The sequence below is a fragment of the Myotis myotis genome, unplaced genomic scaffold, assembly GCF_014108235.1.
Source record: "Myotis myotis isolate mMyoMyo1 unplaced genomic scaffold, mMyoMyo1.p scaffold_m19_p_3, whole genome shotgun sequence".
In the NCBI taxonomy this organism is placed as follows: domain Eukaryota; kingdom Metazoa; phylum Chordata; class Mammalia; order Chiroptera; family Vespertilionidae; genus Myotis; species Myotis myotis.
The window spans coordinates 171,674,648-171,702,619 of NW_023416335.1; the positions used below are offsets into that span (position 1 = coordinate 171,674,648).

The following is a 27,972-nucleotide window of genomic DNA, read 5'->3' on the forward strand; positions in this document are numbered from 1 at the left end:
TTCATTTCTAAAAGGAGATGTTGATGCTGCTGGTCTGGGAACCACACTTTGAACCCCACTGTGTTAAGATTTAGGTGAGGTAGGTGGACAACTGCAGAGACCAGATGGACAATATCTAACACCGGAGCAGAGGCAATATGATGCAGAGGTGAAAATGTAAGAGGGACTCACATTAACTGATGAATATTATCTATGTTTAAAGAGTATCAATAATGTCTTATTTATTCATGAAACTAGTAATAGTTGGAATTTAGTCAGTGATGCACAAGGGCAAGCATGTCCTCATTTGGCTTTTTTTTTTTTTTTTTGATGCTCTATGCCAGTGATGGCGAACCTATGACACGTGTGTCAGAGGTGACACGCAAACTCATTTTTTTTGGTTGATTTTTCTTTGTTAAATGGCATTTAAATATATAAAATAAATATCAAAAATATAAGTCTTTGTTTTACTTTGGTTGCAAATATCAAAACATTTCTATATGTGACACGGCACCAGAGTTAAGTTAGGGTTTTTCAAAATGCTGACACGCCGAGCTCAAAAGGTTCGCCATCACTGCTCTATGCACTGATCAGGGAATGGTAGCTATTGCAGAGGAGGCTAAGGGTTCTAGGTTCTATTCCTGCTCCTGTCAGCTTTGAGACCTTTTATTATTTTTCTTCCTAATGGCAATAAAGAGATTTAACTACCATAGTGTTGACGTGGATTAAATTCTGTTACATATTTGAGCATAATTTAGAAATTTTAGTGTACTTTAGAAATATATCACTAATATTTGATTTAATATAGAAAGAGTAATTATTGAATATTTTCCCAAAGTCCTCCAGGTGCCTTAGTGCTGTCACTGGACCCCCATTTCCTAATGCTGTTCTCAGGGTACAATTGTCCCCGACTGGAAACAGAGGACTGCTTATGAAAAGGAGCTATGGAAGAAATAGCATTTGACTCATTTCTGGATCTCACCTTCTCTGAAGCCTGTGTCAGTTGAACTTGGTTTTTCAGCTCCTGTGGTTGTACTTGCTGATGATCCAGTGGTCTCTGAAGAAGATAAAAAACAAACACATGCTAGAAAAAGTACATGGACGCTGTCAACACTCCAGGTAACGGGCATGTATAACTGTCACAAGGTGATATACTTTAAGGAATCAACCTGTGAAAAAAAACAAAGACTCTACACTTTAGTTATATAAAAAGAACACCTATGTTGTCCTGGAGGGTGAGTGTGGCCGGGCAGGGGTCAATGGGAGAAAAAGGAGACATATGTAATACTTTAAACAATAAAAAAGAAATTAATAAAAAAGAAATATAAAAATGGGGACAGATATATGTAATACTTTCAACAATAATTGTTTTAAAAAAATAAAAAATTTAAAAAAAGAACACCTACGTCAGATAATATATCTAAGCCAGCTATTGTTATGTTGTAAAATATTGTACTGAGCAGCACTGCCTGAAACCAGTTGCTTAGACGTGGCTGTGTACTCTGTTCTGGACTTACTGTACCTGATACGTGCCAAGGACTGGTGAAGAGGGGACCCACTGCTCCAGGGGTGCTTGCACTTCCAGCTGTGAAGGTGACGGGAAACGGAGTACTCATAAGGCCTGAGAAAAAACAGGAAATGAACTCAGCTCAAGTATACTCGGGCTTTGTTGCCAATGGGTGACTTAACTGTTCAATCAATTCCTAACATAGAAAATAGAATCAAGAACCCAGTGACTTTCTACCCAGAGTTCCCTAAGATATTTTTCTAATCTTATTTTTGAAGCTAGAGTGTTAACACCCTCAAAAATATCTTTAACACAAAATAGGTTTGTAAGATAGGTTAACAGCCACAGGAAGGAAGCCACCTAGCACGCTGTTAACCATTATAGAAATCGCTCATCCCAGGACCTGCTCGGCGGCATTCAATAAATGGGTCTCATGATGTATAGCGTTCACCCCTGCACACCAAGGTAACATATTGACACACGTTTTTATAAGTTAAAGATGCTCGAGTATAAAGTCAGCCCACAAAGTGGAAATGACCACCCCGCCCACCACAGCTCTCTGAAACCAGACTAGAGGACACAAGGAGGGCAGTAGACAAGTGGAAGATGAAAATGAACTGCTTACGTAATCAAGGACCCATCAGCAAGCCCCACAGCCCTAAGCCCCTTACTCATGATTACCCATCATTTTTGTTGTATTAAAACCTCTTGACTGTCAGTCACCAGCAAGTTGGGATTTTGAGCACCAGCTCCCCCTTCTCCTGGGTGGTGCCATCCCAATAAAATCACTTCTGTTTCATCGCTGGAAAACCTGGTGTCAGTTCTCATTGACTTGCTGTGCACAGGTGGGCACAAACTCTCAGCTAGTTTGATGACACTTTCCTCTAAGATTTTGGTTTAGTCCTTGCTATTTTTTTCTTTTTTTTTTTTTCATCATCTATTTTTTTTTAATATATTTTTATTGATTTTTTTACAGAGAGGAAGGGAGAGAGATAGAGAGCTAGAAACATCGATGAGAGAGAAACATCGATCAGCTGCCTCCTGCACATCTCCCACCGGGGACATGCCCGCAACCCAGGTACATGCCCTTGACCGGAATCGAACCCGGGACCTTTCAGTCCGCAGGCCGACGCTCTATCCACTGAGCCAAACCGGTTTCAGCCTTGCTATTTTTTTCTTAAAAAAAACAAAGTCATGTTCTCTGCATCTGTAATGGGATCACACTAAGTTTGCATACTTGTCTTAACAAGGTTGCTCTCAAAGAAATGGAACCTAATTACACTGTCATTCGGGGGTGTAATCACAATGATGAAGTCATATCACCAAGTAGCTAATTGCTACTTTTACGCTTAAAACACCTAAAAGAACACAATATATTTTTAGATATATGTTTTCTCTTATCTTATATTCTTTTTAAAAAAATTTAAGCTTGATATTATTTAGTACTGTTGTAGATATTCTATTAATAGTTAATAATAAGGAAGAAAATAAAACTATCATATTATAGCCAATCAATATAAACTGGCCAAACACAAGTTAAATTCATTTTTAAAAAGTTCAAAACCAGTGGAAAAAGTCCAGTGTAAACTATTTCTTGGTAATATTTTTTTCAAAAGTCAAATTCTCATATAAATTCTTTCTTAGAAATCCAAAGTTACTAGTAATTTATACTGTTAGGTATTTCTAACATATAAAAGTCAGGAATTTATATACTGACCTGTAGTAAAAGCTTCAACGGGTAGAGTTAGAGTTGTTCCTGATAAGAAAAAAAGATATGGTGTGAATTTTTCTGACCTCAAGGGAAAATACAGAAAGATCGGTCCCTTGTAGTTTTTAATAGATAGTAGTTTGCAATGTATTTAGTGTTGAGAGTAATAAGATTTTATTTTATTTTTAAATAGTGACATTATAACATACATTCCAATTTATGTGGAATAAATATGCAGGAGTGAGCAACCGTAGGTTTATAGTTGTGAGTATGTAAAAGAGTTTATTCTTGTATTATTATTTATTACCTTTGCCCACTCCTGTATATTCACAATGACAAGTTAATTCTCTATTAAGCAGAGGCTGATTTTACAGTTTGTTTCTTTCAATTCCGTCTCTCTCAGGTTATCTGTGCCTCCAATAATTTTCTACAAAATAACATTTAGTCTGCAAGGGTTTGGGGTAAGAGGAAGGAGAAATACTTTTGAGGAATTTTTTAATGATTTGATAGAGCAGGTTTGTGGAGATACATTTGAAATGACCAATATGCTCCTGAAGAAAAAGACCATGTTTTTATATTTGCACTAGAGGCCCGGTGCACAAAAATTTGTGCACTCGGGGGCATCCCTCAGCCCGTCCTGTGCCCTCTCACAGTCTCGGACCCCTTGAGGGATGTCCACTTGCTGGCTTAGGCCCACTCCCCGGGGGATTGGGCATAAACTGGCAGTCAAACATCCCTCTGGCAGCCCAGCAGCTCTCGGGGGATGTCCACTTGCCAGCGGGGAGCAGGCCTAAGCTGCAGTCAGACATCCTTAGTGCTGCTGAGGAGGTGGGAGAGGCTCCCACTACCACCACTGTACTGGCAGCTGTCAGCCTGGCTTGTGGCTGAGCAGAGATCCCCCTGTGGGAGCACACTGACCACCAGGGGGCAGCTCCTGCATTGAGCATCTGCCCCCTGGTGGTCAGTGTGTGTCATAGTGACCAGTCATTCCCAGTGGTTCTGCTGTTAGAGTGAATTTGCATATTACCCTTTTATTATATAGGATAGAGGCCTGGTGCATGGGGGCCAGCTGGTTTGCCCTGAAGGGTGTCCCGGATCAGGGTGGGGATCCCGCTGGGGTGCCTGGCCAGTCTGGGTGAGGGGCTGATGGCAGTTTGCAGGCTGACCACACCCCTTCAGGGTGGGGGTCCCTACTGGGGTGCCTGGCCAGCCTGGGTGAGGGACTGAGGGCCATTTCCAGGCTGTTCACGCCCCCGGCAACCCAAGCTCCCAGCCTCTCCTATTTTCTTTTTTTCTGGGATTTATTTATCTTCTATAATTAAAACTTTGTAGCCTCGAGCGGAGCCCAGGGCTGGCTAGGGCAGGCAGGAAGCTTGGCTTCCTCCATTGCAGGGGGCAACCCAAGCCTCCTGCTCACTCCAGCTCCATGGCCGCGGCCATATTAGTTGGGTTAATTTGCATACTCGTTCCTGATTGGTTGGTGGGCGTGGCTTGAGTATAGTAGAGGGATGGTTAATTTGCATGTGTCTCTTTTATTATATAAGATTTCCAATACCTGTCCTATTGGCAAGAAGGTGGTAGGAGTTTATAAAATGTTTGTTGAGAGGGGTCTGTGGAGTTAAAAATAAGCCTTTATTAATTTCTGGCTTTCATCATCAATTAAGAGTCAGCTATTTTCTGTATTTCAGTCTTAATTTCTATTGAAAATCTCTGGAAAGCTATTGTTTATGGGGTTATATCCCTTTACAATTTTATAGTGTTTTGTAACTTAAAAAAGAAGAAAAATATAAATTTCTCACACAATCTCTCTATTTAATCCTCACTCTGTCCAGCCACACTGGCCTTCCTTCATTCTTTCATATCTGCTATTTGTACTTCTCTATACTTGGAACAAAGTTTCTCTCCTTTTTGTCTACTTACTACTTATTGGTCAGTTCTCAAATCAGCCATCTTTATGTCAGCCTTTTCTGACCATCTTGACTTAATCAAACCCCTGCTCTATCCTCTTCACCCACATTCTAAGCACTTCACAGCTCTTGATGCAAGTTTTCATTTGTTTTTGTAATTACTTGATTGATATCCTGGCTAGACTATAGGTTTTAAGAATGCAAGAAACATGTCTATTTTAACTCACCTTTATATCTCTAAAAACATTAGAGTACCTAGCACATAATAGACGTTTGGTAAGTATTTGTCAACAGAATGAATGAATAAACCCATGAATGAATGAATGAATGAATGAATGAACAAATGGAATAAAAGTATTGTAACTATTCTACATATGAAGAATTGGACTCAGAAAACTGAAGTAATTTATTCAAGACTATTGCTAGTCAGTGACAAAACTGAGACTAAAATCTAAGTCACCTAGGACCTATGACTGTGACACAAGTCCACTTTGAAATTGGAATCTGTAATTATATGCTACTTCAATAATGGATTTAAATTAAATTAAACTTCATTCTCTTTCTGAAACATCAAAACACAGAAGCATTACAAGTGGAATCTAGAAAAAGATGTTCTGAATTTTAATCCTCTCTCTGCTACTTATTAGCAAGGAACTCGATATATAACTTAACCTCTTTGTGCTTCCATTTCCTCATTTGTAAATTGGGGGAAATGATGGGACCCACTTCATAGAGTTTTCTGTATCAAATATGATAATATATGTCACACACTTAGAACAGTGCTCAGTAAAGGTTAGCTCTGTGTCAAGATCTGTCAGTTTAAACAGGGGAAAAATAGAACTGCATATATTTCTTCTAAAAATAACATACTTAATTGAAATGGTTGGGTAGGCATCTCTCATGGTATTTTAACCCTTTGAAGCACTTACTAGATAAAAAAGAAAATGGATATATAAGACATGGAAAAAAGTTTAAGCTTTGTATATTGCTTCTCTTATGCTTTTAAAGATTTCTATAATGTTTTTCTAAATTTGTCAAAAGTGCACTTGAATCCTGTGCTATGTACCTCAATGATAGGCTCAACAATGAATTCATACCTCAGCTTCTATCCAAGATGCTCGAGTATAAAGTCAAATGAACCATCAATCCTCTCTTGAGGACCTAGTCATTTCTCCTTCTATTTGACAGTAATGCCTTTGTTCATCTGAGCAAGATAATTTTTTATTTGTTTGTTTATTTGATTGGGAAGACAGGGTTTAATTAGAATCACTATTTCAGAGTTTCATTAGTATCTTTCTTAAAAATTTTAAGTATAGTTGGTATACAATATATTAGTTATATTAATATCAGGTGAAAAACACAGTGATTCATCATTTTTATATCTTACAATGTGATCACTTCACTAATTATAGCGATCACCTGTCACCGTGCAAACTTATCACAATATTACTGACCATATTGTCCTTCACTGTTTTCACCCATCCACTCATCCTCTTCCCTCTTGTAGCCATCCCTTTGGTCTCTGTTTCTGAATTTATTTTTGTTTTGTTTGTTCATTTGTTTTGTTTCAGATTCCAAATATAAGTGAAACCATAGGATACTTGTCTTTCTCTGTCTGAGTTCACTTAGCATAATACTGTCCAGGTCCATCCATGCTGTCACAAATGACAAGACTTCATTCTTTTTTAATATTCCATTATATATGTAGAGCACATCTTCTTTATGCATTCACCTATCGATGAACACCTAGATTGCTTCCATATCTTGGCTATTGTAAACAGTGGTGCATGAACACAGAGGTGCATATATCTTTTTGAATTAATGTTTTTGTTTTCTTTAGCAAATCTAGTAGTAGGATTGATGGGTCATACAGAACTATTTTTAGTCTTCGGAAGAATCTCTACACTGTTAAATTTACGGAAAGAAACTTTAAAATATTTTATTTCATCTTTTCAAGTTTTGGTAAAAAAAATAAAATAAAGCCTAATTGCCAGTGAGAAGTACTTAATTCAGTGAAGTATTTGATCCAGTATTTGATCAAAAGTACTTTACCCAGGGAACAAGATAATAGCAAAGAGCTGCATTCCCTCCACATATCAAACAACCCTAATATCTCGCTACATTATACCAGAAAAAAAATTCTTTTTCTTCTGATCTTTGTTATCCTGAGAAAATATTGAATGCTAACTATTCTATAGATTGGGATTGGGTGCAATTGGGAACACAGGAATGGCAAACCATGGTCTCTGCCATCAAGGATGTCCACTGGACTTACAGTGACAACCATTTAGCAATATATACAAATATTGAATCATTATGTTATGTACCTGAAACTAATATAATGTTATATGTCAATAATATCTCCATAAAAATGCCATGGATTTAAGTACATGTATATATAGATTAGAAGAAAGAAAGAAATAATAGGAGGAAGAGAAATAGTGTGAAGTTGGAGGAAGAAAAGGTCCTAAGTATTGGAGACTGGGTATGTTAATTCTAATAAGTAAATTGAGATAAAACAATTTTAATACATGTAAAAAACTTTGTCCTTTGATAGGCTTTCTAATTCACCTACCTGTTGTCTCACCGCTTGATGTTGTAATCCCTGGAATGAATGTTGCTGATTTAAAGAAAAGAAATTTTTAAAAAATTAAATTTGTATGAAGGGAAAATTATGTTTCTGAGAACATCTATTATCACATATAAAATGGGTGAAAATGAATGTTTCAAATAAATTTGATCATATAAGTGAATGGATGTTAAAATGTGAAATTAAATTTTTAACATCTATAGTACACATGTAAAAGGTCAAAAAACTTATTTTGTATAATATTTTTCTGGACTCCTCCCCTAAGAAATTTTAAAAAACAATATAAATAAACAAAAATTTCACCTAAATACTATAGCAAAGGGAAGTTTTAAATTTTTTAATGCCCTCTTGATTAAGTTGTTGTTCGATATTATGGCTTACCTGTGCCTAAGCTACTGGTTGTCAATGGAATTGCTATACAAAGGAGGAAACAAATATTTGGAAATGTATGTTAAAAAGGTGTTGAAGAGCCCTAACCAGTTTGGCTCAGTGGATAGAGCATCAGCCTGTGGACTGAAAGGTCCCAGGTTCGATTCCAGCCAAGGGCATGTATCTTGGTTTCGGGCACATCCCCAGTAGGAGGTGTGCAAGAGGCAGCTGATCAATGTTTCTCTCTCATCGATGTTTCTAACTCTCTATCCCTCTCCCTTCCTCTCTGTAAAAAATCAATAAAATATATTTTTTTTAAAAAAGGTGTTGAAGACATGTTGTATTGCTAGAATGCAAATAAATAATTAAATGTAATAGTTCAACTTATCAGATGTTGACACATTTTAATATACTTTTGTACTCTACTGGTTACTATTTTAATTAAAGTTATTTGATGCTAGTAAAAAAAAATTGTAAATTATTTTCAAAGAATTTAACAGAATTTTCTTTAGTTGCCACTTTTTCCAAATTAGTAGCATGTGCAATGTTCTTTTTAGGACACATATGCTCCAAATAGAGATGTTTCTTTACTCATATTACAATTTAGATGTAGATCCTACTATTTGGCATTTACAAAATACATACATACATACATACATACATACATACATACATATTTGAAAATAAGGCCAAAATGCCTAAATGGTTGCTGCTAATTTGGAAGTTAAAAAGCAAATAAGCATCTATGTTTTACCTGCTGTGGTGCTTAATATGGAGGTAGCCGTTGTAGTAGAAACTGTTCAGGGAAGACAATATTTATGAAAATTATTACTTGAATAATTTTTGCTGGGAAATTTAGTTAAAGAAACAAGTTGCCTTAAAAAAATAATAAATTTCTGAAATTATGTGTAAAGGTTAAGTGAAAAAACAATCTTTCATTCAAATCAAAAGAGCACTATATGTTTATTGCATGTCTACCAAAATAACTAATTATTTTCGGTTAGTACCACTTAACCAAAATCTCATAGGAACCTTATAAGGTCTGTATATGGGCCAAAAATAAAGTTCAGAACCTTAATATATAATAGCCTTAGTGTTAAGTACGTAACCAATAATAACGAAAATGTAAATAGCATTTTACCGACGATCACATAACTTTAAATATATTATCAAAACCTAAAGTTTCTAATTTACTGTGCTACCTCCAAATATCAATCAACAGGAAATAAAAGCCCTCCTTGAATCACACAAGAAGGAATAGGGAAGTATACTGCAGCAACTTAAATACTTAAATTAAAAGTCCGCAAGCCATAGTGAAATTTCATTTTGCCCAGCACTCCCTTGAATGGACATAACTGGAATGCTTTTATAGCTTACAGCAAATATATAAGTTAAGAAAAAGAAAACTTTTTATTTCCATGTTTTCAAATGATCTCCCAGTGTCATCATGATTTTAAAATATTTACTTCATGGCAGACCACATTTACTCCTTTTTCATTCCATTTATTCCAATTATTATCTTAAAATGTCAAGCTTTAGATTATGTGTTTAGCTAATAAGCAAACAATACCTATTGTATGTCTTAATCATATTCCTAACTTAATTCACAGGAGTATAATGAAATAATATTTTGACATATTTTCTAGTAACTTAATTTTAATTTGAAATTTTTATATCAGCAGATTTATCAGCCTATCTTTTACCTGCACAGATTCATGTAAAACTATAAAAAGTTATCCACAAAACGAATCAGAAACACATATTTAAAATAATGATCATTTTACCTGTAACTGTTGAATTGTCAGCACCAATTCCTGTAATAATCATAAATTACTATTATTAATGCAAAATCATGAAGAAATTTAAATCTCAAGCTGCCTATGGGTTATGTCTTTTGTATCTCACTCTTTACATTTTCTAGTACGCAAAAGAGTAGTTCCTGTGTTCTTTAGAAGCTCATTGGATTTATTTTTAAGATGTGTCGCTCCTGAGCGATTCTTCCATTGTTTAATTCTATCTGTATCAACCCTCACTTGCCACTCCACCATTTATTCAACTATTTTGGCTGATGTCTCACTCCCTTAATCCTCAGAACCTACAAACAGGCAGGCGCACACATGCAACAGAACTGCCCACATGCCGGTGTTCACAGTGACTTGGCAGCATTGGATTGGAACTGACCTGACATCAACAAATACACTGCAATGGAATGAATGGCCTCGATTCACTGAGGGGCAGTGGGAAGCATTAAGTACCTATTCTGTTGTTGATGAACTGAAAAGATCCCAGACCCTTTATCTAGTCCAGTGATGGCAAACCTATGACATACGTGTCAGAGGTGACACGCGAACTCATTTTTTTGGTCGGTTTTTCTTTGTTAAATGGCATTTAAATATATAAAATAAATATCAAAAATATAAGTCTTTGTTTTACTATGGTTGCAAATATCAAAAAATTTCTATATGTGATACGGCACCAGAGTTAAGTTAGGGTTTTTCAAAATGCTGACACACCGCGCTCAAAAGGTTTGCCATCACTGATCTAGTCTTTCCTAAATCAATTACAGTAAAATGCAAGGACTCACCACTACACGCCAACTCTCCTGCGATGCAATAGCTGAAAGTTAATGTTTAAAAAATAAGAATGAGATTGAAATTTTAACTCCTAGTTACATTTATCTTCAAAATGTAAAACAACAAATTGTCTAACAGTGAAAATCAAAACAGGAGCAAGTAAGAGAACAGTCAATCATTGCTTCCCCAAGAGCGTGCTATTGACTCAAATTGCTTGGTTTTTGGTGTTGTGTTTTTTTCCCCCAAATACTGTTATTTCTAATCATTTCCCTAAGGAGTTCTTGGGACCTAAAAGAATTCCTTACACTCAAGCTGTAGTTAGTTCTCCCACTTTCAGTTTCAAACACGCTGTGGCTGCTCTAGCATGGATGCCACCTCTTTGCTTCCATGTCCCTGTCTGAAAGGCTATCGACATGATCTTACATTTATAGAAGCAAAACTTTTTTTTTACCTAAAACTACATAGTATCATTTTTATCTTATCTTCTGCATTATTCAGTGTAAGATTTAACCATTTGCTGATATGTGGGTTTACTGAAAATACAAAATAACTAACTTCACTGATGTAACACTAAAGCTGGCCTTTTTATTTAGAAATGAGTTAAAAATTACATGCATATTTTTTTTCTTGGTTTCTTTTCTAAATTAAAATGTAAGAAACAGAATTGCTTAATAGAAAGGTAGGAGAGAATGTACCATGTTCTCCCACAGTTGTCTTGGATCACTCCACCTGCTGGTATGACATCATTGTAGAAGCAGCTGCACTCGGATAACCTGACGCATTTCATGGTGTTCTCATCCAGGTAAGGAGCACTCTCCGGGCACTTAGCATAACAACCTGTGTGTGAAAATGACCCACCGTTGGTCTCTATGTACCGAAACTGATCACAATGCATTATAGAGTTATAAAGTTACTTAAATGATTTCATGAACTAAAGTAGATAATAGCAAAATGACAACACATTCTTAAGAATGACAATGGGCAATGGGATTGTAGCACTGGGTCTCCTCTCTCTCTCTCTCTCTCTCTCTCTCTCATTAAACAGATAATTTACATCCTGAGAAAATGTTTTCAATGTGGAAATATTAATGTCATAATAAAGATAACTAATCATTAAATTACAAAATGTAGGACACTAAATTGTCAGGAGCTAACAACAATTTCAAGTTTTGGGGGTTTTTTAAATATATTTTTATTGATTTCAGAGAGGAAGGGGGAGGGAGGGAGAGAGAGCTAGAAATATTAACAATTAGAATCATTGATCGACTGCCTCCTGCATGTCCCCTATTGGTGACTGAGCCTGAAACCCAGACGTATACCCTGATCAGGAATCGAACCATGACCTCCTGGTTCCTAGGTCAACACTCAACCACTGAGCCACACGGGCCGTGCATCCAATTTTAAAATCCTGCATAATAAAAGCGTAATATGCAAATAGATCAAATGGTGAATGTCTGGTAGCTATGACATGCACTGACAACTAAGGGGCAGACGCTCAACACAGGAGCTGCCTCCTGGTGGTCTGTGTGCTCCCACAGGGGAGACATCGCTCAGCCAGAAGCCAGGCTCACAGCTGGGGAGCGCAACAGCAGTGGCAGGAGCCTCTCCTACCTGCCCCCACTACAGGCAGGCAGTAAGGAGCGAGGGGTCCGACATTGCAAGAGCCCCAGACTGTGAGAGGGATGTCTGACTGCCGGCTTAGACCCAATCCCTAAGAGGATGGGGCCTAAGCCAGCAGGTGGACATCCCCCAAGGGGTCCCGACTGAGAGAGGACACAGGCCGGGCTAAGGGACCCCATCCCCCCCCCCCCGCCAGTGCACGAATCTTGTGCACCGGGCCTCTAGTATCAATAAAATTTGCATTACTTCATGGATATTATTAAAATTCACCTTACCTTCTAAAAGTGCAGAAAATTTCTGGCCAATAACTCGATCTTTGCATGTTTTTGCAGTCACCGTCCCGCACGGCTCATAATGCCAGCTGCATTCTCCAGGGGCATTATAATAATCACAGTAGACAGCTGTAACCGAATTATAGCCAATTATTCCTCTTGTTAGGTAACAACTTTCACTTTCATTTCCCCAAGTATTTTTAAAAAGGAATTTGAATGATATTACAATAAGCAGAACTAAAGTATGCCATTCTGTCTTATCAATTTCCTTTGTATTTATCCAAATTCTTATATAAGCCCAAATAGCTCACCAAAAAAAAAAAAAAAAAGCATATAGAATCAAAATAACACTTTTCTTTGACAAATAGCATTCATGTTGGTTTGAGGTGGAAAAGTAATATTAATTTTCCCATTTTTAGATAATTTAGGTCATAGTCTAGATTTGCAGTTTTAATGTTCAAATTTAAATTAGAAAAAAATAAATCTCTGCAAAAATTAAGCTTTTTAAAATATGTAAATAGCAGTTCCCAAATGAGGTAACTAAAGATTTCAATAAAACATAAGCTGAGCATCATAAACTGAATAAAATGATGATTCAATTTTAACATTGCTCATTTGTCATATTTTCTCATAGTACCTTCCTTAAAAAGGAAGCGTTGACTGATTCCTATTACAGTTACCACTTTCCATATATGTCACGATTCATTTTACATTTATCTTACAGTTTATCTTGACTAGGGCTCTATAAAAGTTTTTATGATAATGAGTGAGGACTTTAACCAATAGTGATATATGACGTAAGTTCTTAAGGATTTGTGACTGTAACAGGTTATATAAACAGTTTTTTGTTCATCTAAGTTTGAATGAGATCTTTTCCATCAGTATTCAATTTCCCCCCTGTAAAACCAAGAACTTCTGCAAGTAAAATTGAATTTAATGTGGTATGCTAGGTGTTATGCTTGTTTAAAATAGGTATTTTTTTTCCAATCGTGACTTATTAATATGTTTTTAAACCTAAGTACAAGATTTTATATAGATAGATATAAATAATATAGAGAGTTTATATATAATCTATAGTATATAGAGAGAAAATGTGAGAAGAACGATTACTTAACAAAACAATTCTGCCTAATTACGTTGTTAAAGAACACTTTATGGGCTCCACTTACGACAGAGGTCGGGCTTTCTCCACGCCACACAGACTCCAACCGCGCTGCACGCCTCCGCATACATGGCCACAGCCGTGCAGAATCCCAGGTACTTGCCCTCCATGTCGCAGGCGCAGGCTTCCTCGATGCACGCATCGTAGTAAGTGCTGGGGTCCACCTGCGGCGGAGGACAGAGCGTGAGTGTCTGGGCGCGGGCGCCGGCGCGGGCGCGGGCAGGACCCCCCCTCAGAGCCCGGCTACCTTGCTGTGGCACTCTCTGAAGGTGCTGTCCCGGATGATCTCGCATTTCCGCACAGCCCAGGCTTTGCAATAGGGGTTGGAGTCACATGGGAAAGTCTGAGTTACGGTGTCTGAACATTCTTGAGACGTCTTCCAGCTATTTCCAAACTCCAGTGCTCCGGTAGCTACTGAGGAGTACCGCGTTGTGAAATCATCCTTGAGATCGCCGTTGCTGTTTCCACAAAGACCACACACTTTGCCCTAGCCACATCAGAAAGGAAAATGAGTAAGTTGTTAGGGATATAGACATATAGGTGTGTAATATATATATATATATATATATATATATATATATATATATATATATATATATAGAGAATAGAGAGAGAGAGAGAGAGAGAGAGAGAGAGAGAGAGAGAGAGAGATGAGATCAGAAAGGAAAATTAAAAGTGAGTTTTACTAGTTCTATGTATAGAGCTGGATAGGTAATGATATATATTGTAATCATTAATCTATTTTAAAATTTATATTTTGAAAGGAAACCAGAGTTTGTGGATAAGATTCTGCTCCATTTAATTCAAGAAATCCTATATTGTAAAGTGATCTAGTATCAAATAAGATAAATGCCTTAAGAATGAAAACATTATTATATTCACTAGCTTCTAAATTTTCGTGAGAATCCCCTTAGGTTCTTAGAATATTTACTCTCAGGAATACATCTAATTCTATATATACACCAACTACTTCAAAATTGAATTTATGCAATAATCTCAAATAACCATATGTGGTTAAACTAGAGGGCCTCAGGTGTATTGCATTTATTTTTCACCAGATTCAAACATCTTTGATTATAGTTCGTATTGCATGCAGATTGAATATATGTGGAGCGCTTGTTCTATAACAGAGACTACCCTCCTCCCACTTTCTATCTACAAAGATGTGTATAATTCTCAGTAACAGAAATGATTTTGCTTCCCAATTAATTACTTATTAGTGATGTACATACATTCCAGTATGGCTCCAATATAACAGTCATTCTTGTGTTTTTGTCCCAAATCACGGTTATTCCAGAGACAAATTTCAGAATCAGGTATAGGCCAACGGTATGCACAGTGTACGCATTTCCATTGAGTTCACACTCCTTGCTTTCTGTCGTTTTGATGGCTGTTACCTTACCATCTTGCAAGATAACATTCTGATCCTGAAAATAAAAACATATACTTACAATTAAATCCATTTTATTTGGCCAGTCGTAATCTGAGAGGAGAAGTAAGTAAAGAGAAATGGCACTGTACCTGAAAAGCAACTATGATTTTTCTTGAGCACGTGAGCCCATCTTCACAGCAAGGGACGCTTTCAGTTAAAATGCGGAATGTGCCATTTTCACTGCCACAATAATCCTTTAAAAATCAAATTATAATACATTTATGAACATCAGGGATGTGGAACTCAATTTCAACATTTGTATCAGACAAATATCTCACTCAGTGACACCTGAAACTCAATAAGTTACCATAAGCTGGTAATTTATTATGGGATGTTATGGAATTCCCACAAGACAGTAGTCCCCTTGACTGAGTGCAAACTAGTCACCTCGCTTTGACTCAGCCCTTTACCATTTCTTCTATATGGGTTTAGAATTATATCATAGATATGCAAGTATTTAAATTATATAAGTTTATAATCATAAGTTTATTTCTGGATGCTGTAAACAGCTAAAGGTATGTTTTTTCTCTCTTGGTGATTTATATGAAACTTACTATTCAATCAAAACTAATAAATACCAACAATTACATTTCGCCCATTAGATGTTACTGAGGAAGGAGCTTAGTTGTATGTAACGAACTCTGGAACCAATCAGATCAGGTTTGAATATGGCATTGTCTACTTAGCAATTTGCATTGCTTATCCTCTCTGACCTTCATGTCTTCAGCTGAATCATAGGAACACTATCAGCCTCTTAGTGTCATAATAATTAAATGAATAAAATACATAAATTTGCTTGGCAGAGAAACAATCATAAAATGCTGTTGTAACACATAGTGCTGTTCTTAAAATATAATAATATCTAACATTAAATAAGAAGTTAGTATGTGCTCCAGTATTTTTTCTAATTTCTTTTCAAGTAAGGACTATTTCCATCCCCGTGTTATTGATAAGGGAACCGAGACACAGAAAGGTGAATGGATGTGCCCAAAGCCACACATGTGAGAAGGTAGAGCTGGGATTCAAATCCAGGTGGCCTGCCTTCAGAGTCAGCATTCCTTTGTTACAGTTTATTGCCTTTGAGAAACATGTAAGGGGCATTTAAAATATTTTTTTCACGTTTTCAGAATAAAATTATCCAGAGCTTATATACAAAAAATAATAAGAAATATAGAGAAACTGTGGCAAAACACTTGCAGTTACCTCAACAAATGAATACTGGCAGAGCCCATCAAAGCTGTAACTTTTTCTGTCAAAAGTTTGAACGTGACCTTCCCCATAGATGTGGCAGGTACTCTGACATTCATTTTGTGTGCAGTTCCAAGATCCTTTCATGCAAGTACTAAAAGGAAGCAATGATAGCGGGCACACCAGTTATATTACTCCAAGATGTCTATGTGCATACTGTTTTTGTATAAAAGCACTAAACAGTTTTCGTATGGATTTAAATTTTGTAATTGTCTTCATTACATTTTACGATGTTCATCCTATATGATGGTATATAAAGTTCTATTTAAAGATATAGCATTTTTTCTAAATACATTTGACCATTATTTTTGAAATATCCCAGAGTATGACTTTTCCTTTCCCATAAAAATAAGGGCAGACATCACACTTCCTAATATCCAAAAAATAAAAAAGCAATCCTTAGGCACCATTTGTTGCAGCCAACTGAGGTGACACTTCCTTGGCTATACTCTCGTCCACCAAAAGAGCAAGGGCAGTCATCAGGAAAGACACAGTTCCCTTTAGAATCTCGAACCATTCCTACTGGACAGTAGCACCCATGTTTGCAAGGCGAGTTCTCCTACAGGAATAAGTACAAAGTATGCATCATAAGGCACTGCTCTCAGCACATCACATTATCAGCATTAATGTACAATACATTAATATACCAGGCATGCATTTAGTGTCAACATTGGACAAGTCAAAATAACAAGCAATAAATAATATGACCTTCTCATTATTTTTTTATCTGCATTTAGTTCCTTTTGCCCCGAAACTATGAAAAGTTTTAAAGAGCTAAACTCTGATGCCATGTTACTTACCTCAAAATTAGGTATGTTGCGAGTGCTGCATGTACTGTCAACTCTTCTCTGTGCCTTGGGATCACTGCAGTCAACATATTCAGCCCCTCCAGAGCAATTCTCTGCAGGAGAAAGGAAGGGATTAACCAAGGGCCTCTTGATCTGTTTATTTTAACCAAAATAGGTATCGTAAGCCTTCACCATGATGTCAACACTTACGGTGGGTTAGATCAATGGGAGTCTGGCAAAGAAGAATTCCATCCCGACAGACACTGGAAAGACAAGAAAATGATGCATTTAAACATAGAATTTCAATAACAAAATCTTAATACACTGTTACAATAACTTTAACCCCTCATCCATGCACCACCTGTTTTAGTGCAAGTAGTAGTCTGAATGAGACACAGTCCTCAGAAAATGCAGATGAACCAAAATATAAGATATAGGCTTGAATGTGTGATAGGAATATACAAACAAAGTTGTATGGATGTCAAAGAAAGTTTGATTCTCCCAAGAGTTAGTACCCTGCTTACTCTTGAGTCCCAGACAACGTTCATTCATCTTTGCATCAGCTGCAGTAAGCACAGGCCTGGTACACAGTAAATATACATTTGATGTGTTTGTTGAATGGTGAATGCTGAGAGACAACTAGAAAGTCTTGTCTGACTAGGAAATCATTTCTACATTGTTTGCAGGTAGGAGCTGCTAAAATATTCTTCTACTGGTATTTAAAACCAAACAACAGTAAGATAGATTAGTTACAGCCACGATGATGCAATGAACACTCTGATAAAGGGTGTCAATAGCCAAGCTTCCTCAGAAGTAGAAAACAAAAGATGTGACAGGTCTAAAGAAGACATCATGCTAGCAAAAGACTATTTCTCTGAAAACGACAATCCCTGGATTTCAAAGCGATAACAAATAAATATGTGATCTCCATACCATTTATTGTCATCAATCTCGATGAGTTTGCCTGGCTTTATGACCTCGTCATTCATGTAGCACTCACACTGGGACTTTGAAACACAATTTCCTTCGTTATCCTTGTACATCCCATCAGGGCAAGTGCATCCGTCTACCGGAACATCTTCTACCTCACAGCTCCTATCGCGCTCTGACAGGGATCGGCAAGAGCTGTTGCAGGCTTTTACATTGTACTTGAAAACTAGGCCACTTGGACACGAGTGATCTGTAGGGATAGGATAAATATGCACATATTCAGAAAAATTAGCAACTTTATTTCAATTTGATGTTTACAGATATTATAGTAAATTTAGTAAATTGTTCATAATTGATTTTTAAAATATATTTTTATTGACTACAGAGAGGAAGGGAGAGGGAGAGAGAGCTAGAAACATCAGTAATGAGAGAGAATCATTGATCGGCTTCCTCTTGCATGCTCCCCTTTGGGGATCGAGTCTGCAACCCGGCATGTGCGGGCTCATGACCTCCTGGTTCATAGGTCCACGCTCAACCACTGAGCCACACTGGCTGGGCCATAATGGAGATTATTTTTAAAAATCAAGACAACGTACTCATTCACTGTTTATCCCCCCCCCGCCTTCCCCTCCCCCAGTTCATATTGAGTCCCTACTATATGTTTATATGTTTTGCTGCTGGGGGAAGTACACTTTCCTTACGTGCTGTGTGCAGCAGGGAACCTGCTCTTGGTGAAGAGGAGGGACAGCGTGAAAGCAGCCCAGAGAAAGGTAATTCTATGTGCGGGCAACAGCCTAAGTTAGAAGAGGAGGAGATTCTTGTAAAGAGCACGTGAAAGAGTAAAAGCTCTGCACCCAGACCCCGAGTCGGCAGGTAGAGCCCTCAGGCCTTCCTAGGCACTGTGGTGTTTCAGAGCCATGACCAGCCCCTGCCCTGTGTTAGACCGAGTGCCACACAACCGGGTTTGCTTTATTGGTTTTCTTTAAAGATGACACTGACTTCTCTGGTGAAAATGGATTTGAGGAACCAAGAGGGAAAGTGAAGGAAGCTATTGCCGTCACCCAGGAGGAAAAAATCATGGTTTCTCAACTAGGTTGATGGCAATAAAGATGAAGCGATATGGATGGATTTTAGAGAAATTTTGGAAGTGAACTTGACAGAACTTATTGATTGACTGGATATGGACTATGAGGTATTAAGTGTGATCTATAAGAGATGCCTTTGTACAAAACATTATTTTTATAAATTGAGTACTTTCTAAAGTTGCATTCAAGTAGTGCAGTAAGTATTTTAAAACAAAGCAAGGTTTTACAAATGATAGTTGAGACTTTAATTTACTGATTTAATTTTATTTGGTTTCTAATAAATAAGTTTTTTAACACTTGACTCTGACTTAGAAATGCAGTAGGAGTCAGGATGTTATTTAAATTTTGGCAGATAGTAATTGAGCAGAAACGTATATTTATACATAAATACATACATATTCTGTTCTATTTAAATATAAACATATTAAATCAAGATAAAAGAAATAAATAAGGAAGTAAAAATGCAAGGATTGCTCAAAGATAAAATGTTTCATATATATACATATGTATACATATAGACACAAAGATATACATGTATATACACATATATAACCCTATGTGTGTGTGTGTGTATATGTATATATATACATATACATATATATATATATACACACACACATATATATACATACACACACACATAGGCACTGAGTGACCATATTTAAATCACATGCTAATCCCTGTCCTTCAGCAGGCTGGGTTGCTTTGATTGGTAATTCTAATTAGATTTACCCCAATGAAGATGGGGCAGATTCCCAAAGAAATATCAGAATTTTATTACAAAAAAAGGGAGGACATGGATCTTGCGTATTCAATATAATTGAGGAACAGAAATGTGCACTATTAATATTTTTAAATTGTTATTGTTTTCCTTGGCATAACCCCCCAAACGTGTAAATGCAGTATCAGGACAATGAAGATTTTTATAGTTCCTACTGCCTAACGTCACTGACTTCCAAAATGTCACACTAGTGCCTGAAGCTCCTCCTCCCTTACCCAGGACCGGGGGAGACATTGTTTTAAACCACACGTCTGGCAACTAACCATCTGTTGTGTGTCAGAAACAGAAATTTCTCTTTGATAGACTCTCTCTCTCTCTCTCTCTCTCTCTCTCTCTCTCTCTCTCTCTCTTAAAATTGAGAAGGAAGCATTATCTGAAGCCTTCATCCTTCTTACCGCATCGTCCAGTTCTCCATTCCACTATGTATGTTTCCTTCTCAGCACACGCTTTCACATAGTTGCCTAAAATTGTGCACAGACATTCTTGACCATCTTCACAACTGCAAGTGTATTTTTTGCATTCCTTTAAAATAAAAAAAATTATATTACATTATGAATATATTCAGAAGAACAGATAAGCCGAGTATGATGCTTCAGTTCATTACCACTCTGCTTCCCTGAAAAATAAACTGGTTTTGAAACTGGGAAATATTTCTTTTTATAGTAAAAATTTGCAAGACAGCATATCAATAGTTAACTGAGTTTTCAACGAACTTAGGAAAGACAGAAAGAGACCATCATTCAAGATTTTTCTCATTTTTTGTACCACATTTTAAATTAAAATTGGTATATCTAACAATTGAATAAATTAGTGGAATCCCATGCTAAATTTAAACATATATCATCATCTACTGTCAATGGTTGCTTTTAAATTTTTTTAATATCTGCATGAATCTTTTGAGATTGTCAAAGTATTTCCTAAAAAAGTTGTTAATGTTAGACCCTCACATACCTCATGATACGGTTTGGGGTTCACAATTGGATGGCAGGAAGCAAAAGGCCCATTTGAATCAAGAAGAATTCCACAGTGACTTTCAGCAAACCTTTCTGGAAGGAAATTAAGGCACCCCAAAATTATATTAATAACTTTATAATTTTTAATTACAAGACAAAAGTGCAAATGTATAACAAAGTTTTGTCTTTAAGTAATTGTGTTTTTAAAGTGTTTTTAAATTGAATTTATTGCTATTTAAAAACAATAGCATGATATAATAAGAGACACTTTAAGCCAAAGAGGCAGAAATCTTTATTAGCTTTGGACTTTTATGTAAAATCAGCTAACCTTATTCTGCAATGCAGTTTATACCTACACATAAGTGGTAAAAAGAGAACCAGATTATTTATTTAGGTGTCTTTTCATTTAAAATATAAATTTATGTCTGTGTTGACAAGTTGGGTAAATGAAGCCACCACAACACCCCTCATTTCACCCCTGTCACCCAGTATAATTTCCTTAATAAGATGCAGGGTTTGGGATAACTAATATATTTGATAGCAGTGGCTGGGACACCTGGATCTGGCTATAGCTCTATTGTTAAGTGGCTCACTCTTTAACAATTTCAAGCAACGATCACTTCCATGAGCCTTGTTTAATAAACCAAATAATCTATAAAGTCTCTTCTACCCCTATTATTCTATAACCATGGAGAAAACTGTATCAAAAGGAAAAAATGGATATGGAAAACGACAACTGAGATGACCCAGCCATTCCCTGTGAAAGATGTGTTTGCTAGGAATGCCCTCAGCCACACAGACAGTTTCTCTAATCATGGGACAGCACGCCAAACAGTAGTTAAAACCAGATTTATGTGATAGACTCCTATCATTACCAGAATAAGTACATAATTCCTAGCACCTGATCTTTAACCACAGAGTTTGGCATTTAATTAGCATTACCTGTGTCTATGCTGATGCATGAAGTTGGGTTTCCTTTAGGACAGGACATCATTTCCCAAGAATCAGCAAAAGCCTGAGACGACTTCTCCAATATATTCTGACTTGACATGAAATCATCCTCTACTCTGTTGTTGTAGGAGCCACAGAGTCCTGTGGAAGAGCACAGGACAAAGTTGAACATCCCCTTCCCTACTCAACTTTTTGGACTCATATCCTCACTTCATATTCAGTTCTTTTTGTCAAAACTGCAGAAGCTATCTAAGAGTACAGCTTGCTTAGTCTTTAAACACGTAAGTGACTATGGAATTTGCCGTAATTGTTCTTGTTTGTTTCGTGTGACGCCATTGACAGTATGTAAGAGCTGATTTCTGTAGTAGAAAAAACCTCAGTGGAAGATATGAAAATGTGACCAGAAAAAACATGTTATACTGTAGTTTGTATGTGAAATATGATTTTCAAAAGATTGATATCCATAATATCTTAGTTTATTCTTTTACAGACCCAAATCCTTAAAAATTCATATTAACAAAAGGATATTTAACATATTATCAAAGATCACTATATTTGAAAAATAAAAGCCTTTATTTAAAAGCCTAAAATGTTGAGAACCATTTAGGAATGGGTTTTGTAACAAACAAGGTTGTCATTACTATAAAAAGCAAATTGAAATTTTACTGAAATATAAAAAGGAAGATGAAGTAAAAATGACTTATGGTTTAATATCATTAAGAGACAATTGAAAATTACAAGAGATGATTGACATATTAGAGTCTTGGAAATAAAAACATAGGCAGAGGACTTACCAACAGTGTCTGTGAATTGGTTAGGTGGCATGGAGACATATAATTGCATCACGGGATCAGTTTGTATTTGCATTTTTACATGAGAGTATGTTTCTACTTGAAAGTATGAGAGAGATGCCTTGAAAATCTGTATTTTGTCTGTTAAAAGAATTATTAACATTATTAGCAGGAATTAATATATTAAACAGTTTTAAATTTATTGAAGTGTTTTTATTCTTTAATATATATTAAAAACAGAAACATTTATTATCATTAAAACTTGAATAAATGAATGCCTCCTACATTTATTTTTAAGTGGTATTATTAAACTTACCTGAATAATAATAATTTTGATTTTCAATCTTGTCATTTGTGACTGTTCCATCTTTATTAAATACATATTTGTCAACTGAACCAGACTAAAATTGAAAATACATTGTTAGTTCATATCAATTTACAAAATTATTTCAGTTTAATGCAATGCAATACATAATAGATGCAATAAAAACAGGTATAATTTTATTGGATTAATTCCTAAATATCTAAACCATTTTTAAAGCATTTTCCATTCATACTTTGCTTCATTGTTTCTCATACCAACTCTTTGAGGAAGTTTGTAAAGGACTCTTCATCCCCAATTGTAGATGAGGAAACTAAGACCCTTGAAGGTAACTTGGATTTCCAAAGGTTAAAAAGCTTATAAGTGCAGGCTGGCTGCTCTTCCTTCTCATCTAGGTCTATTTCCACTTAAATTGTTAGTTTCTCATACATGAAATTGCAAGCAAATATAATTGCTTCTTTCTTAAATGATCCACAGTATTTAATAATTTTATAATTACGTAAGGTTGATGTATAATGAGCATGTTAGTTGTGTATCTATGGTATATTTTTATTATTTAAGGATCCTTGGAACTATCCAGCTCTTCCAGAGACTCTACCACTTTTCTGCATAATCTTATTTGTGCTCTTAATTTACATAGTAAGGTCTCTTTTCTGCAACCTTTGAAATTCTGAATTTGTGATGTAATTAATTTGGTTGTGCTCTGAGTAAACTTTAGGAAGCTGATGACTTACCGAATTTAAGACGAGTGTAACACTATTTAAGCACGTTCCTGACATACCACTTGGACATGGATGAAGCTCAACACTAACAGACCAATCTTTATCCTGTTAAAAAAAAATGCATTTCATTTAAATAATAATTTAAATGTTATTGATGACATGTTATTACTATTTTATTTATTCACACTGCATGTTTGCATTTTTAAATTAAATTTATTGGGGTAACATTGGTTAATAACATTTTATACGTCTCAGGCATACAACTTTATAATCCAACATCTCTAGATTCCATTGTGTGCTCACCACCCAAAATCAAGTCTCCTCTGTCACCACAATGCCTCTATACAATCATTCTGCTCTGAAAAGGGAATCCAACTTCAATCCATGGTATAGATTAAAATTGGTAAGAGCTTTACCGATCAGCTCTATCTGTGTGGCCTATGATTGGTGGTTTTTCATAGCCATTGTTTTTTCTTAATCTTTACTTTCTGTCTTCCCCTCCAAGGGAGTTGTGCTGTATGTGGAGACTAAGGTGAATTAGAGGCAACCTAGCTTGGTTAGTCTCTGGACAGTCCACATTGTCTATTTAGATCCTATGTGAGAGACAATTAATAAAACCTAAATATAATTCATGTCAAACATTGACTTCCAGTTCTCATTTTAAGATCTAGGAATCCCTAAACTATAAGAAGCAAATATTCCATACATTCTGGCATATTTCCTTCTCACTTTACCCATTCCCCATTCTCATGGATTACATGAGGCATACAAAAGGAAGGAAAGAAAATTTGGAAAACTGACTTTTAGCAGCAGCAAGTACATTTCTCAGAGTACTGGGCATTGGCCCGCATCTCTCACTTCAGGAATCACAAATTCTGTTCATCTTTGTTTCTTACCAGGAAGACTAAATAATATTACTTATCCTTATGCTAGCCGAAGGTACAAGCTATGAAATGGGACTCCCACTTTTATTAAAATTCAAACTATTTAAAATTTTAATACTGAAAAGAATTTAAATATAAGGACAGCCTCTATCATACTGATAATATTGTCATAAAACCTAAAAATAAATGCAAAGAATAATGATGAAAGAGAAAGATGCTTCATCTATAATAATAAAAGCATAATATGCTAATTAGACCAGACGTCCTTCCGGATGACCTTCCAGACGAAGCCAGGGCTGCAAGGGAAGCCTGGGTCCTGGGTGCCAGAGGGAAGCCAGTGCCGGCAGGCGGGGGAAGGAAGGCCTACTCTTGCACGAATTTCATGCATTGTGCCTCTAATAGAATATAAAGGATAGTTTCATTTGAAACACTAGTGAACACATGCAAAGAAAAGTAGCACAAATAATTTTCCAGTGCATTTAGAAAATTATTAGTGATGAAAGGGGCTTTGTTTGTTTGTAAGCAGGAATTTCTAAAGAGCACAGGTAATACTGGTTGCCAATGTCAATGTGATAGCAAACATACTGAAATATATAACCAGTACTTGAAAGGCTGTTTGTTATTTATTTTTTTAATAATTGAAGGTGAAGATTGTGTTTCAAATTAATTTAAAAATAGCTTGGAGCCTGTATTAGTTTTCTGAAGTGTTCGAGAATCTTACGTACATGGATGGCCAAAAAGTGACAGTTTCCAGGATGGTTATATTTTTCACCATCAAAGGTGGTAATTGAACTTCCTTCCACCTTACATCTTCCAGGACACATTGCTTCAGTGCAAGACCACTTTGCATCTTGGCATGTGCTGTTAAAATAAAATGGTTATGTTAAAGACCACCAATCACATCTTTAAGAAATCACAACTTACATTGACATTTAGTTAAGCTGTATTAGGCCATGCACATCCCCCACCCAACATCTCAGTTCTGATGTAATGCCTCACTGACAGTGGTATCCTGGTATTTTATTTAAAAGTCGTGAATTCCACTGAATAAAATGATAACATCCAACTGCATTAAACAAATAAAAACTTGTAAACTGAATCTCAGGTGCTTAAATGGAACATATTTCACTGTCAGAATTAAACATCTGCTACTTGCCCCATTGTAGACCTGCACTTTCCAATATAGTACAGAGTCGTATAGCTATTGATTATTTGGAATCTGGCTAGTCCAGATTGAGATCTACTTTAAATGAAAAATATACAGACTACGAAGACAACATGAAAAAAATTGTAAAACCTCAGCTTATCGTTTTATACTAGTTTTATGTTGAAATAATAGTTAAAAGTGTTAGTTATCTATGTGAGTGACATTCATGACTCACATTATACTTCTCTTGAACAGCATTTTTGTAGATATTTAATAAATCATACTATTGTTTTTATAATCATTATTAATAAATTATTACCACATGATTCAAACATTTTCTATTTATAGGAAAATTATTATAGTATAAGTACTACATTGTTTTTCATTGAGCTAAATCATTTCCCCAGAAAGACATCATATATTTCTAGAAAAGTCCTTTGGGATCCTGCAGAAATTTGGAGTTTCAGAGAAAAGTAATAATGAGGAATGGGGAACTCTCTCTCGTCAGCAAATTCTTGCTGCACTCAAAAGGAAGAATCAAGCTAACTATTCAAAGAGGAATAATCTACACTAGCCTTTGGCACATTAAAATCTACTCTGGATTAAATTTATCTCCACCAATGTAGCCTTTTATAGAATTATTTAAAAAGTGTTGGGCTCTTTCTGATTATACATTTTATTAAATATTCTTGGCAATTAGAATGATTACTATTTCATTATTGTAACCATACTCTTGTATTATTCTTTGTTCTCTATTTGCAACCACCAACTGGAGCACTATTCAAAACACTCTTTCAGTTAGCGGAAAACATTATCTTTTAAAGATACACAGAAAGTTCACATGTTTTATAAAAATATCACAATAAATATTCCTCAGCCAAAAAGATAAAATATTAACAAGGAAAATCCCTTGAGGCTGCTAAATTAGTCTGAAGGGTGGATTCAGGGATTATTTTAAATTAGACTAAAATATTCGTATTTTTTCACTATCAACAAAGTGAGGATGAAAAGCGCACACATACCACTGAGACCCACAAGGACCTTCTCGAACGTCTCCTGACAGGTAGACGTTTCCATTAGACTCACAGGGACAGTCGGCCTTCAGTACACATCTTCCTTTCTCTCCAATGTCATCCAACAGATAACCTAGAATACGTTATGTAAGGTGAATCTCAAGACGTATGAACTCCAGTAAATTCTCAAGCAGTGTATTGTGAAATGCCTGTTGAGCTAGTTCTGATGGGTGCAGACATGCACTTAACATAGTAATTTATATTTAAGCAGTTACTCCTTCTCTGAGAACTTGCAAGCATGTAATTTTCTGAACCACAGAGCAGTACTCCTGAGCCAAATATAGAATCAGAGGATAATGTGTGGGTACTACAGCCCTCAGGTACCACAGAGATAGAAATGCACATGAGCTTTAAAGGCCTCTCTCTAGCCCCCATCTGCAGTTTGCTAGAAGGCTGGACTATGAATAAGTGAATTCATTAAATATCTTGTTAGAGATAAGACTGCACTAGAGTGAGTCGCTTCTTTGTCAGGTCTTTTGGTGTAAATAGTATTACCTTCTGGGCAGGTGCAGCCACTCACACATTCACTGTCTTGAAAAGGAGCTACATTAGAACAAGTTGCAGGATTTGAGGGGCCACATTCTTTGTAGATATGTTTTTCTGGGCATTGAGGTTTTTCTGGAGAAATATAGAAACATTTATATATGAAAATTAGAGGAAAATTAATGTGATGAATATATAACATTCTAATGAAGATCTTTTCAAATAGGATTCTTTGAGTCTAATTTTCAAGATATATGTTTTTCAAGATATGCAGTACCACTATATTATGCCAATTGACCATGCATTATTTTATAATACAAAATTTAATATGGAGGAAATGCATGCTGTACATAATATCATTTCATCTTACTTTGATCTTATTTGTATTCTAACTTATTAAGATTGAGCTAAGCATACGTGGAAAGTATATATATGTTATGAAGCTTATATTTATGTTTTATTAAGACGGATCATGAGAATTCTCGTGTTCTCTGTTATTACACAGTGTTTTACAAAGTATCATACTTTAAAAAGATATTAGCTTGTAATAACATGTAATAAATAATTTCAAAATCCAATGGGTATTTAATTTTAAAGCATGCCTTTAACATTTATGTAAAACGTTTTTTGTACTCATTCAATAGAACCTTATCTGGCCACTGGGTAAAGCTAGCAATAAAACTACTGGTCTGCAA

General features: G+C 35.9%; 1 protein-coding gene across 1 annotated transcript in view; it reads right to left on the reverse strand.

Moving 5' to 3' along the window:
* Positions 1-27,972, reverse strand: part of MUC19 (mucin 19, oligomeric) — a 105,004-nt gene that overhangs the window by 73,647 nt on the left and 3,385 nt on the right. Inside the window, exons 5-28 of the mRNA XM_036299015.1 lie at positions 27,290-27,412; positions 26,744-26,867; positions 25,300-25,435; positions 23,703-23,795; positions 22,963-23,047; positions 22,650-22,787; positions 21,847-21,996; positions 20,903-20,997; positions 20,347-20,473; positions 18,089-18,335; positions 17,366-17,418; positions 17,168-17,268; positions 16,775-16,926; positions 16,323-16,461; positions 15,209-15,313; positions 14,920-15,114; positions 13,935-14,174; positions 13,695-13,851; positions 12,529-12,654; positions 11,329-11,470; positions 10,645-10,676; positions 9,845-9,874; positions 1,502-1,600; positions 962-1,036 (exon numbers count right to left, since the gene is read on the reverse strand). Of these exons, the coding sequence (XP_036154908.1) occupies positions 962-1,036; positions 1,502-1,600; positions 9,845-9,874; positions 10,645-10,676; positions 11,329-11,470; positions 12,529-12,654; positions 13,695-13,851; positions 13,935-14,174; positions 14,920-15,114; positions 15,209-15,313; positions 16,323-16,461; positions 16,775-16,926; positions 17,168-17,268; positions 17,366-17,418; positions 18,089-18,335; positions 20,347-20,473; positions 20,903-20,997; positions 21,847-21,996; positions 22,650-22,787; positions 22,963-23,047; positions 23,703-23,795; positions 25,300-25,435; positions 26,744-26,867; positions 27,290-27,412 (2,964 nt within the window). The remainder of the gene's footprint in view (positions 1-961; positions 1,037-1,501; positions 1,601-9,844; positions 9,875-10,644; positions 10,677-11,328; positions 11,471-12,528; positions 12,655-13,694; positions 13,852-13,934; positions 14,175-14,919; positions 15,115-15,208; positions 15,314-16,322; positions 16,462-16,774; positions 16,927-17,167; positions 17,269-17,365; positions 17,419-18,088; positions 18,336-20,346; positions 20,474-20,902; positions 20,998-21,846; positions 21,997-22,649; positions 22,788-22,962; positions 23,048-23,702; positions 23,796-25,299; positions 25,436-26,743; positions 26,868-27,289; positions 27,413-27,972) is intronic.